Below are 13,630 nucleotides of genomic sequence, written 5' to 3'. Positions count from 1 at the left end.
TAATTTAATTTATGACGTTGCCGATTATTGCTCCTCACACATTGTGACGTCGCTAACAGTCTTTAAAATGTACAAAACGATTGAGCAGGATGGTACTATACTTGTAAAAGGAAAAAACGATAAAAATAAGTTATATGTAACGTAAAGAATTTAGTTATCCGACTTTTTTCGAGGAACATGTTTTAGATTCGTGTTATCTCCCTTTAAATAAAAAAAATCGCAACAAAATAATATATACACATTTACAGAAATGATTCAAAAATTCATTGGAATATAACTGACATGTTTTGAGTGTAACTTGGACCGCTGTATCCGGCTATTTAGAACCTTCTTTAAACCTGCTTTTTTATTATTAAGAAATTAACGGTAGTATCACTGTATAAGTTTTTTGTCAGACATATCATAGAGCTCTTCATATTATGATTCAAACTATTTGAATGACAATAAATATGATTATTATTTATGAATAATAATTTTTACATATGGTTTGTTTATTCTCTTTAATGTTGAAATGTGTGTGTTAAGCTTTAATAAGTGCCTTTTGTTTCTAGTGGTCAAGTAGAGATGCTAACAGATACGTCACAACATGTATTTCAATACCCGAAAGTTTTTATGGACGCCTTGGATGAAAATGAAAAGTAAGTACTCTAATAAGTGTCTTTTATTTTCCGTATTAATTTATTGCTGTTTTTTTTTATAATAGTACGCTATCGTTTAAAAAGGAAAACAACTATCTGATCATCCAGATTTTGTTCTTTAATCAAATAGATAAAGGAAGATGTGGTGTGAGTTCCAAACTCCCCATCTTGGTAAATCACAATCATGACATTTGTGATCATTTAATAATAATATATATGAAATTAAAATCGACAATTCAAAATCAAATATTGGTTTGACATGATGCTATTAAGCTTTAAATAGGTTATTTCAACTCAAATGTCACTGTTATTCCTAATGTCATCTAAAGTTGCTTGCTTAAATTGTTTCACTTCTGATATACATTTTAAAATATAGTAATCTACTCCTGGTTCGTCGTAAAAACGGCTAAATTATAATTCCGGGTTTTATTAATTAACGAAACTGTTTTCGTCGCTGTTTGGGATTAGTCTTTCATTTACCTTAATTTCATGCTGAAGTTTATATTGACGAAAAGTTCCGGCTTCCTAGTACAGGAATAACTTTCATCACGACAGTTATCAAAATGAATAGCAGGACAAATCGCGAAGAAAAACATTCTGTGTATTAAGTCTTTTAATATTGGTGAATGCATCTTACTGAAGTGACGACTTTAAATGATCTATTTCGGAGTACTACTTCCGCAACTTAAATTAAAATTCGCATTTTACATTTAGAGGACTGTTTTGGTGTCTCCAATTTGTGTTTGCAAAAGTTGAACGAAGTTCATGTAATGAGATTTTTTTTTTCAATTTCACCATTCTGTTTAATTAATCGTTTAAGGCTAAAAACAATTAATAAAAATTGCAAAATTTAACCTGTGTCAAATTTATGTACCCGACCGGAGTCTATAGCATCATGAGCTTTTCTTTTTTCAGCAGCCATGCATCAACATCTTTTTTCCCAAATTTAACCATTTGTTTTAATTATCCTGAATATTCAATTGTAACTTATGGAATGTCGGAAATTCTCGTTTTTTCGGATTTTTCGACGTTTTCAGACGTTTGGACAAATTGGCTACAGTTTTGTATTGTGTGGAAGCATTTTATTTCTTTAAGACCCAAATACGTAGTTTATAAGAAAAGAATTTTGTTCTCTTCGTGTATTTAAATTTTGTTTTGATCAATTATAAATAACTTATTGAAATATCAGTTAAAAAATACGCGTTAACTGCATTGACAAATGAAATATCAACTTGGACAAAATGGCTACTGCTTGAAAAACGACTGTGTAGAGTAGATTTTATGGAATCTGCAATATTTGAACTCACGAACAATGAGACAAATATTTGTACTTTTGGTAGATATTATTATTGCCTTACTCTTTTTATTAATTTTCTGCTATATCTACTTATAAAATTCACTTTCAGTCGTTGAGTTAACGAAAAACGTCGTTGGACATTTTTCTTATTCCAGCTTTTAAAAAAATAAAGCAACCAAGTCACATGTAAATTGACTAAAAAACGGCTTTAACGCCACAAAGAACTGACACATGTCGTTGATTCTGCCAAGTTTCAGGAAGATCAGAGAATAAAATATATGATCACTATATATAAGTTGAAACAGTTTTTCATAAATGTAACGTTGGACATACGTTTTTTCACATAACTTTGTTATTTTAATCCTCAAATATACTAGATAATACTAAGTGTATGATCAAGAGCTATAAAAACATAATCTAAAACATATATTGAATTTGTTTTAATAGTGGTTCGTATTTTTTTGTTTTGCGGAGGAAATTTCGAAGATTCTGTTTTAAATCCTAGAGTTTGTAGGAACAGCGAATGAAAGGTATTTAAATTTATTTACAAATCAACGACAAACTAAAATGTGTTTTCCATTTAAAGGTTTTTGAAGAAACTGGATAGAAGTAGACCTCCAACAGATCCTCAATATACAGCTTGTGTGAAAAAGAAAGATCATACTAAAAATACAAAAATGTGTTACCTTGCCAAAAACGAGAGCATTGGTAAGTAAAACAAAGAAATGTTAGAAGCATATAATTTTTGTAAGCAACAACCACTAATCGACTGGGACATTAATATTTACCCTTGTCCGGCTGTTTGTCCGTACGTTCTGAAATTGGTTTCTGTTCTCCTACTTTTGTTTGCCTCAACCAAATTTCAAAAAACTTACACCCAATGTTGATTTGTATCCACAAACACAGATCTAGATCGAATTTCACACACGTATTGCCTCGATTGGTAACAATTCTGCTCTATTCCCCTCTCAGCCATTTATTGTTGTTTTTTCCGGATCGTTCCCTTTTCACGAATATGACCTACAGAACTAAGTCATTTGCCTGATTTATAATAACATGAGCGTGGGCCTCATGTGGAGCAGAGGATCTGCTTAACCTTTCGGAGCATCTAATGTCACTCAAAGTTTTAGTGGGGTTCGTGTTGCGAAGCCTTTAGTTTTCAATGTTGTGTCTTGTGCAGACGTATTTGTCTGTTTGTCCTTTTCTTTTTTTAATAGCCATGGCATTGTCAGTTTGTTTTTAATCTTTGAGTTTGAATGTCCCTCTGGTATCTTTCGCTACTCTTTCAAGAGTTATTTTAATTTTGTATCTGTATGAAAATATTTAATTAACAAGTGTTTCAAGTTGTGTTTTATATTTTCAGGAGAAATGGAAGTTCTTCTTGATTTGGATACTTATGTACAGACAGCTATTTGTACTGAAAAGACAGATGTTCTTGTACTGGAGATGAAGCATTATGAAAGACTTTTTACGAAAAAACACCAGAGGACAATAGATGCCATGAAACAAATGTTGGAAATTAAAATTAATACCCGGATTACACTTTTAGGAAGTGGCGAAGAAGTACCGTTACTCCACCATTTAAAGAATAAAGTTAACCTCATAAATAACCCCAAAGCTCCTCCTGAAAAACCCACCAGAGATGAAGATTCTGTTTTAGCAGCCGAAAGACAATTTTTTAATCATACGGGTCCTTTAGTTGACATTGATGGACCCGGAAGTGTGTTTTATATGATACGAGTACGAGAAAAGTCGAAACAAAAATCACAAAACAAGAACAAAAGAAAACAAAATGGCCGAAACGAGCATATGCATGCAATAAGTTTACCTCAGTCGTTAATCATGGCCGCTCAAATGACGGGTGCTACTAAAGATATAGAACTAATAATGGAAAAAGCCGAAGAGGATGCGAGACATGACAATTCAAAAATATCAGCAGCAGGGAAAAGTGCCAGATCATTTAGACGCATTCAGAGTGCAGTGAAACCATCAAACGATAACGAGACAGAAGAAGAAGTTTTCGACGATGATAAGGAGATGACTAAGTCATTACCCGAGAGACAAGCAATGGTTTCATTCGATGATGAAGACGAGGATGCCTCACTTTCATTTCTTGAATCACGAGTGCGAGACTGGTTATGCAAAGATAATCCAAGAAAAGGACCTCAAGTGGCTCAATTACGGCGACTTCCTGTACAGGTAATAATAGAATATAGTTAGTAAAGTTGAATATGTAAATTAACATACTAGGTCAATTGATTTGTACCGGTAATCGTTAGTTTGTATGATGTATTCAAAGTTATAAAATATTAAGTTTGTCTCCTTTTAAACAGTTTTTTTCCAATCATTTGTATCATGGGAAGTATACCTGCCAACTTTTCAAAATGCCCATGGGGGTTTTACATGCAAGATGGCTCATATAGCTAGTCCTTCAAAAACGTCAAGGGGGCTTTCAAATATATTTTAGTATTATTTTTTGGCTTCTTCATACTTTTACTAGGCTATAGCCATTTAAAATTTATTGTTTTGTTTAAAATTGTGGACAAAATTGCTCTTTCAAAATTTCCATTTGTTAGCCTCCATGGGGGAAATCCCCCTCAAATAGTGACAGTTGGCAGAAATGAGGAAGGATAGATTGGTGGTTGGATAGTTGACAAATTACGAAATGCATATTCTGGTCGAGAACATGATAATGAGGAATGAATATACACCCTGCTCGGTGTAAGACCGAAACGCTGAGCCGTATATTTAATGTGCTCATCCACAAGGTAAAAGTGTGCAGAATGACATGTCACCTTATTTAGACACCGAGATGACTCTTACTCTTAGACAGCGAGCTTAACGAACGGCAGGGGTTCCAACCTTCGATATCCCGCATCTTTCTACCACGAGACCACCAAGACGGTTTACACCATAGAGAATAGACACTGAAAGTGTTAACTAAATATAAACAATTATGGTGATATGCCAATGAAGCAGATATCCCAATACAACATATAACCAAAACTAACAGACTAAAAAAATGAATAAGTGTCGACATAAAATGTCTTGCTCTTGATCGACTAGAATAAAAAAAGTCATGGAAAAATCAAACAAACTTCAAGATCTTCTACCAAAAACAAAGTCCTCCAATTAAAAAAAAGCATATTAAGACATGGCTTATATGGGATATATGCAGGGTTTCCCCTGGGTCAGTTATTTTTTTCGCCACCTCTTTCACCAAAACAATATATTTTTCGCCACTTTATTATTTTTTTCGCCAAGTATAGACACAAATATATTTTTCTTTTAAAATTTTCCTTTTTTTCCAGCCCCCCCCCCCCTTTATAAGAAGTGTTTTTTACAACAAAACGAAGCACCCCATCACTTGGAATTGATCCCTCGTGTAAGGTGTTGTAATTACATTAAAGGGTTACTATCATGCCAACCTTTTGAATAGATTTCTTCATAACGACAGTTTTCTTTTCTAGACCATCGTAAATAAGTAACACTATATGCTTGAAACACTTGGTCAATGAAACGACTTTGAAGTACCCACTCAAATCAATGATCTATATGAAAGTTAAATGATAAAGTTTTAAATCAGAGACCTTTCTTGCTTTTGAACATTTTTCGTCATAACAACAATTTTCTTTTCTGGACTATCATTAAAAGAAGGAGAGGAAGCGTAAATTTTGCCTCAAACACGTGCGTCGCAAAGTTGTTAATAAATCCCTTTTGTGACATGTGACAGAAGCCATTTAACCATATCATTTTGTCATATCATACAATCAACACCTTTATTAATTAGTCCTTTGATGTCGATAGCTATGAATGCAATCAGCTGATTATTGATTTTCTGTCAAAATCTTAACGAGTTCAAGGTGAATTCCGAGAATTGTCAGTTCGGTGAAGTCAGAAAAACCCAAAAAAAAGTAAATAAACAAGATGGCTAAAAATAAATCGTTATATATATTTCTTTCGCCAAATTCTTTCGCCAATGACGAATTTTAATCGCCATAATTATTATTTTTTCGCAAATTGCGAAAATGGCGACCGCCAGCGGAAACCCTGGATATATGGTATAAGTTATGATGTTTTAAGTAAAATTAATTATTACAATGTATGATCTCAGACACAGATCTAACATTGTTGGGTTGATGTTTAGACGAGTTGATATCAGAGACTTATATTCAATTTTAGTAAATTCATTTGTCATCGAAGTGAATACTACACAGATTTGAAGTAAATTCATGTTAAACGAAAATTCTTTATAAATTAATTTACTGATACTTTGCAGGAACTTGATCCACAGCCAAAACCTGGAAAGAAAATTGTTATACGCAAGCGCAACAGATCAACAACAAGTCATGAGAGTGCTAGAACTGAAATGCGTTCTGTCATGTCGAAAGACGAAGACGATCTACAACATTATAATATTTTAATAGCAAGATCATAATTGCTTCATGTTGGATAGTACAAATATAAATACACTCATATTTTAATGTTTATATGTTTAATTTCATGCACAACAAATTATGTCATATTTTTGGTGCAATGAATATAATTAAAGACAATAAATGCCTAACTAGGATAAAATTCATTTCAATTTTGACGAATTGTTTTATTTTATTTTAAAGTAGATATTACTCTCTCTGAACTCTGACTTTCATATATTTATTTGCAGACAAACGAATATTCATTTGTAAGACCCTGATGTAGGTGACGGGGGCATTAAGTATCATCTTTTCCGTCTTTTCTTCAGTCCGTTCAATTGTCATTTTTTTTAAGCTTGAGTGTCATCAGACACATTATTCTTTTATTCTATTTATCCTTCAGTAGTTTATAATTATGGTGACAGATTAATCTTTATTTTTTTCCTAGTACTATTGATTATTAATTGTAAAGGGAATAGACAAAGATAGGGAAACCATGCATGCTAACCGAACAAAATCTATCCTGGGTTTGTTTTGCGGGAAATAGTCAACTATATGTGCAATTGATAGTCTCAACTAAACTTTCAATTTTCCCGAATGACAAATTCATTACAAGATATAACAAAAGACAACTAATTACTGTGTTCCTGGTTTAAGACAACCACATGTCAAAATCATTTCATAGCCGACTATACCGGCTTGAGTTTTTTTTTCAATATTGATATAGGCCGTACTTAAATTCGCAAAGAGGAAGATATGTAAGACAAACTAGTACCTAAAATATTAGGACAGGAAAATGATTAACTGTTACAGTATATAAACGGTTAAATGAAAAGCAAGAAAAAAAAATACAGGAGCAAGCATACAATAACTCAACACCCTATCAAAGAATGAAATTATATTTCTGTAGGCGGAATTAAATTCCTAACTAAATCTAAAATGATATCGTCCGTTACTTATTTTTCACAAACAGTACGAGAAAAGAGCGGAACAAACCTTCAGTAATTCATTGGGTTTTTTTTCTGTCCATCATCCTTTTTTTCGTTTAAAAAATGTATTGTAGCTTACGATGAGGTATGGATTTAGTACATTGTTGAAGATCTTAATATGTCCGATAGTTCCTTAAATCTACGACATTTGGTTTCTGGTTGATAGTTGTTTCATACTAATTCGTCTTATTACTACTCTGTACAGCATTAACATGCAACAGAACGAGAAAAAAAACTTTCAATTCATTACTGAACTGAACAAAGAAATAACACGACGGGTGTCGTATACGGTGCAGGAAATGCTTACCTTCCGGAGCACCTGATTTCACTCCAGGTTTTTAGTGGAGTTCGTGTTGTTTCTTAATAATTATTTATAATATAACAGTTGATGTAAATGTCCTGGTTTTGCGAGTCTTTGGTTTTGATTGTTATTGTCCTACTTAAAATCATAGAATATAAATTGATGTTCATTTAAGAGATTATTTCAGTAATTATTTCACAAATGGAGATAAAAAGTTGAGTCAATCTGTATTATGCGATGATTTTAGACAACGGGTCAACCTTCCTGCATCCTGATGATGTAAATTAAGTAAACCATTGTTCACATGTATAACATCTTCATGACTATTTCCTTTCTTCTTAATTAATTCTCTTATTAAAATGTTTTCTTAGTTGCCATTTTTATAATGTGTGTACATTTTCTTATAGGAGAAATCTATAAGTTTGAATATCCCTTTGGAATCACCTCTTCTATTCTTAATACGTCATACTTCAAACTTCTAATCATAAATGTAATTCAAAGGCTAATCAAAGAATTTACACAAAAAAATAGTTTTAAGTTATTTTATTTTTAAGCATGAACAAATCGAAATGATACTTGTATGATATACAGCAACATATCTATATAATGCCAACATTTATATAGTAACAGTTGAGGGTTAGTAGGCAAGGGAACACAATTTGGAAGGAAGAACACAAATATTGATGACGTAATATGTGTTCTTGTAAGCTGCTTTGCAGAGAATAACCTGAATATTTTTTTAAATATTGTTTCATCGTCTTAAGCTTGACACTAGTGTTCCAACATTTCAATGCATTCATATGTTTGAACTGCAAAGAAAACAAACATGGATAATAGTTCCGTTTTATGTTTCGAGTTTTCATGTATGTGTTTATACTTGATTTGTCAATTTCGAACCAAAGTGTTAAACAATACCGCAGCTTACATAAACACATTATCAATATAAACTTATAAAAGAAAATGAGCAAATTGTAAACACTAGCAATGCCGATTGTATAAAATTGAATAAACACATCAATAAAATATATCAATGTTGCTTTGATTTATCAAAAACAACAGGTATAATACTTAATGGAAGTAGCACTTAAGTGTTTTCGTCCGAAATTATTCAACGAAATACATGTAGTTCACGTTCGTTTTGGTTGAAATAAGAAACACAAATGATAAATACAGATGACTCAATAAAACAGCTGAAATAAGCCAAAAAATAATGTACATAATACTGCTGGGTATCACAGATATTTGAATAAGTTTTTGTTTTGTTTATTCTTTTCTCCTTCACTATCTTTCACTCTCGTGATTGTTCCAAATTTAAGCTGACATCGTCAATTCTTTGGGGACTTTCAATGCATTCTCAGTACTGTGTCCGAAAGTTCCACCATACCTGAATTTTTGGCCTGTAAACAAACACAACGGTTATAGTCTACAATGTTTAAATTAGAACAAGAACCAAGGTTACATTTTACTCTGTTTAAAGAAGAACAAGAAAAAAGAAGGTAATAATTAACCATTTTTAAAGAAGAACTAGAGCAGAAAAGGAAATTGATTGTATAGTTATAAATTAAATATTGGCTTCATCTCTTACTCACTTTATTGGTCAGTTAAAATGTAATAGCATATTCACAGTTTATAAAGCCTACAGTGAATAAGGGACAGAGCAGAGTATACTCGAGGTAATATATAGGTGACATGTGAAAATTTTCATCAAACTGAAAACTAAATAAAAGTTCTAGAATCATATTCAAAACAGTGTGGTCCTGGCTATTGATTGACGACCTAAATTATCCCATTGACTGGGACAGATTATGCAAACGTTTGTCTGTAACGACCATTGCTCACTTCTTACTTATTATAGAATTTAAACTGTGGGGTCACCAAAGGTTCTTAACGCCTTGTATCATAAAATAATTCGAAAAATTATTCAGGAATAACCTTTATGTTTTGATTTATATTATTGATATAAATCAACACATTGTATTATTCCGGATTCGTTTTTCGAATTGCTTTATTTAGGTGTTGAGAAGCATTGGTGACCCCACAGATTCGGAGTCTTTAACAGGTACATAGTGAGCAGTGATTGTTACCGACAAACGTTCACCTAATCTGTCCCAGTCAATGGGATAATTTAGGTCGTCAATTAATGGCCAGGACCACACTGTTTTGAATATGATTCTATTACTCTGAACATCTACATCTATACTATTGACAAGGGGTACAATCAAAATCACGTGATGGATATACACACACCGGACGTAACAGTCGAGCAGACCGCTTGAAAGGTATGTAGTCGTATTTACTTGTTTATATCAATAAAATTTAATAAATAAGGTAGTGCACCGAATGTCGGATACTATCTAGTTTTGAAATACACAATTATCATTGCTGGAAAGCGTGCAGTTAATGCTAACACTTCGACACAGTTCCAAAATTTCACCAGATAACTGTGTCGAAGTGTTTGCAATAACTGCACGCTTTCTAGCAAAAGCAATTGTGTATTTTCAAACTACATATTATCCGACATTCGATGTGCCAACTTATTAATCAAAATTTAATTGATATAAACAAGAAAATGCAACTACTAACCTTTCAAGCGGCGAGTTCGACTGTAACTTCCGGTGTGTGTATATCCATCACGTGATTTTGATTGTACCCCTTGTATTGATCTGCAGTGGAAATCCATAACGCATTTACTGCTATGCAGACGTCAACCTGCGTGCTCAGTATTTACAAGTGCAATTAAAATTGGATAAAATCAAGTGGTTTCTGTTTACAGCTGAAGTCTCCGAAGCTGCTCCTTGAAGCATTCCAGAGATGTAGCCTGGAAGGCCCCAGGAGACAGAAATTAAAGTTCGACTTGAAAAGATTCAAACTAAGAAGGGAACTTACTTTATACCAATTCTATAAACAATAAACAGCCGTATAGTATATAAAACTAGATAAACAAGTGTTTGGGAAACCATAATTTCTCAAAATCATAAAGATTTAATGGTGTTTATCCCCGTAATTTCCATATGAGAGCTTAAGTTCAAATATATATGCTCATCGGTTGTTCTTTGTCTCGACTAAAATTTAATTTCTATTTCAAAATTCCTGCCACGACAGTGTCTTGTCATATTGTTATATCTAAAGATTTCATTTCAATGGCCTAACATTTTTGTCTTGAATTTTGATTTATAGGTATACCTGGTATATGTCCAGTGTAGTGTGGTACTAGTCCTGTTTCGATTGGGTATATTGGCTTTCCATCTGATTTAGGTCTTGTCGTCTCTTTAAAAGTTACCGTTCTCGCTCCTGAACCATCTAATGATTTGGCTCGTACTATATCGTCTGTAAATTCGTTCAATGCAAGATTTGTTATGATTGGATAACCCATTCCAAGTTGACCTCTGCTTCGTGGAACAAACCCGGTGTATCCTTTGAAAATATAAATTGAACTATACTAGTATTGTATCTCATTTTATTGTTATCATTATAATATTGTTTTGAATATTTGTAATTTTCATTCAATATTTGTATGGACATCATTTTTTGTTTGTTTATAAAATCTGCAATCGATTAAAGGCACATATATTAACCTATTACGTAGGTATTCTAAACTAGCATATTTTGCTTTATTTGTCTTGTGACTGTGTTTTGACCTTCCATACAGCGAAATGAACAAAATTGCGTCTCGTGTGTACCTAATATTTTCATACTTGCTCTGACAAGAATTTGAAATTAAGCTTATTTAACACAAACACTTGTCTCTGACAATATTTTTTTTTTATATATTATACCTTATAAAGAGAAAAATCAGAGACATGAGCCTGTGTTATATTTTTCAATATACAAGTGTTGCTTCACTAAGATTGGACATACATGTATGGTATTTGCTATGGCAAATAAAAGATGTCTGACAATTGTGGACCAGACCCTTGATCATTTTAACTAAATGCTAGATATCTATGGTAAAATCAACTCAATTTCACGGTAGCAATTGTTGTAAATTGAAGGCTGTAGAAAGGTTTTGATTTTACTTCTTAGTATGTTTATGTGCATATACAGTAGGGTGCATATTTTCAATGTGCATACATCCATTCTATAAAGTGTATGGGCTCTAGGTTGCAAAGATATGTACACACTTTTTCCTACAAGTATACTAACATAATGATTTTCTATTATCCGAATTTCCTATCCTAAAAGGATAATTGTATATTATACTGTGTTGTTTAACTTGTTTATTTAAACACTGCGTTACAAATGTTAAAACTGTTGTTAAATTTAATCCACTTACGAAGGTGTATTAAATTTTAATCGTACAATTAAAATATCAAATATGGCTGCTGTAAAAATGTTAATGAGTTTATGTTAAAAAATGAGACGTTTAGAGGTATTTGTCCTCTGAAGTATTTCACTATAAAATGAATGATCAACTAGGTGCACGAAAGCGCTCCTGATTTGGCAGTATCACAATAAATCTGAGAGATTTAAGTAGGAATCAAATAGGACAAGAAGAGCCAAAGGACCGACTGCTACATACAATGGCCATATGAAAATTGAAAGAAATTTGGCATTGATCTTATTGCGTTTGACAAGATTGTTTTCTTTAAAAAAAAAAAAGCATTGCATTAAAGGGAACGATATGAAAAAAGGTCAAGTTATAATCTATATGTATTCTACTGTGGTATGTGTGATGTTACTATGACAGTTGACATATAGCATCTAAATGTTTAACTGAATATAATCAGTAACCGCCTTACCTAAAGAGATATTTCACTTTTATCTACATATCTGTACAATACAAAAACTGGCATCAAATTTATCAAGCATTCTTGTACACAAGACGCGCGTTTCGTCTACAACATTATCATCAGGAACGTTCGAATAAAAAAAAGTTAAAATACCAAATAAAGTCCGGAGTTGAAAAGCAAGACACTGTGGCAAAGAGTATTTATAAATAATACCGTTTCTCGTATCTAAACATGAATAACAAGATTAGAAAGTTTTTTTTCTCTGTTCTCTGTTACATTGTAAATACAAGAATTTTGAAGACCTAATTCAAATACGCATTAGAGACAAAACTTGAACATGTCATTACTGATTTCTTGTGTTTTGGTGATATGCGCTTATAAATAAATGTCATTTACTAGTTTTAAACGTTGTTCTTTTCAATTTAAATGAGCTGATTTTTTCCTTGATGAATGAACCATCTTTTGGGTCAGTTCCTGGTTGTAAAATTTGTATTCATAACGTTTTCACGGTGCAATAAGTAATGAGGAAAATGTAATTCGCTGTTTCATAATTCAATGAGTAATATTTCACAAGAATATAGAATCATATTCAAAACAGTGTGGTTCTGGCCATTGATTGACGACCTAAATTATCCCATTGACTGGGACAGAATAGGTGAACGTTTGTCTGTAACGACCATTGCTCACTTCTTACTTATTATAGAATTTAAACTGTGGGGTCACCGAAGGTTCTTAACGCCTTTAATAATAAAATAATTCGAAAAATTATTCAGGAATAACCTTTATGTTTTGATTTATATTATTGATATAAATCAACACATCGTATTATTCCGGATTCGTTTTTCGAATTGCTTTATTTAGATGGTGAGAACCTTTGGTGACCCCACAGATTCAGTGTCTTTAACAAGTACATAGTGAGCAGTGATTGTTACCGACAAACGTTCACCTCATCTGTCCCAGTCAATGGGATAATTTAGGTCGTCAATCAATGGCCTGATCCACACTGTTTTGAATATGATTCTAAAATCACATTTTGATTGGCTTACAAGGTCATAAACAATGGGAATTTAACTAATGACGTTCCGTTATTTTCATTTTGGAGGACGAACAATGAAATTTCCAATACTAGTATTACTTTAGATTCTAAAACAGTGTTGCTTTCATTAATATTCTCAGTACTTACCGGACATGAAGCACTTCTGTGGGTTACCATTTGCCATATAAAAAGGTGATTTTGAATGTTGAAGTTTTGATTTGGAA

General features: G+C 32.4%; 2 protein-coding genes across 4 annotated transcripts in view; one reads left to right on the top strand and one right to left on the bottom strand.

The window, feature by feature from the left end:
- LOC134707877 (uncharacterized) overlaps positions 1-6,953 on the top strand; it is a 34,043-nt gene extending 27,090 nt beyond the window's left edge. The window contains exons 3-6 of one of the 3 annotated variants that reach the window (XM_063567986.1): positions 552-638; positions 2,522-2,643; positions 3,299-4,134; positions 6,215-6,953. In XM_063567986.1, the coding sequence (XP_063424056.1) occupies positions 552-638; positions 2,522-2,643; positions 3,299-4,134; positions 6,215-6,373 (1,204 nt within the window). In that variant the 3' untranslated portion in view covers positions 6,374-6,953. The remainder of the gene's footprint in view (positions 1-551; positions 639-2,521; positions 2,644-3,298; positions 4,135-6,214) is intronic. The other 2 variants (XM_063567985.1, XM_063567984.1) reach the window with 2 other exon arrangements.
- A 1,215-nt stretch (positions 6,954-8,168) lies between these two features.
- LOC134707879 (ciliary microtubule inner protein 2B-like) overlaps positions 8,169-13,630 on the bottom strand; it is a gene marked incomplete in the record, with an annotated part of 12,389 nt that continues 6,927 nt past the window's right edge. Inside the window, 3 exon segments of the mRNA XM_063567987.1 lie at positions 8,169-9,037; positions 10,824-11,054; positions 13,554-13,630. Of these exon segments, the coding sequence (XP_063424057.1) occupies positions 8,952-9,037; positions 10,824-11,054; positions 13,554-13,630 (394 nt within the window).

The sequence above is a fragment of the Mytilus trossulus genome, chromosome 2 (genome assembly GCF_036588685.1).
Source record: "Mytilus trossulus isolate FHL-02 chromosome 2, PNRI_Mtr1.1.1.hap1, whole genome shotgun sequence".
Lineage (NCBI taxonomy): Eukaryota > Metazoa > Mollusca > Bivalvia > Mytilida > Mytilidae > Mytilus > Mytilus trossulus.
Note: the sequence above shows the minus strand (reverse complement) of the source record. Positions and strands in the feature narration are given on the sequence as shown.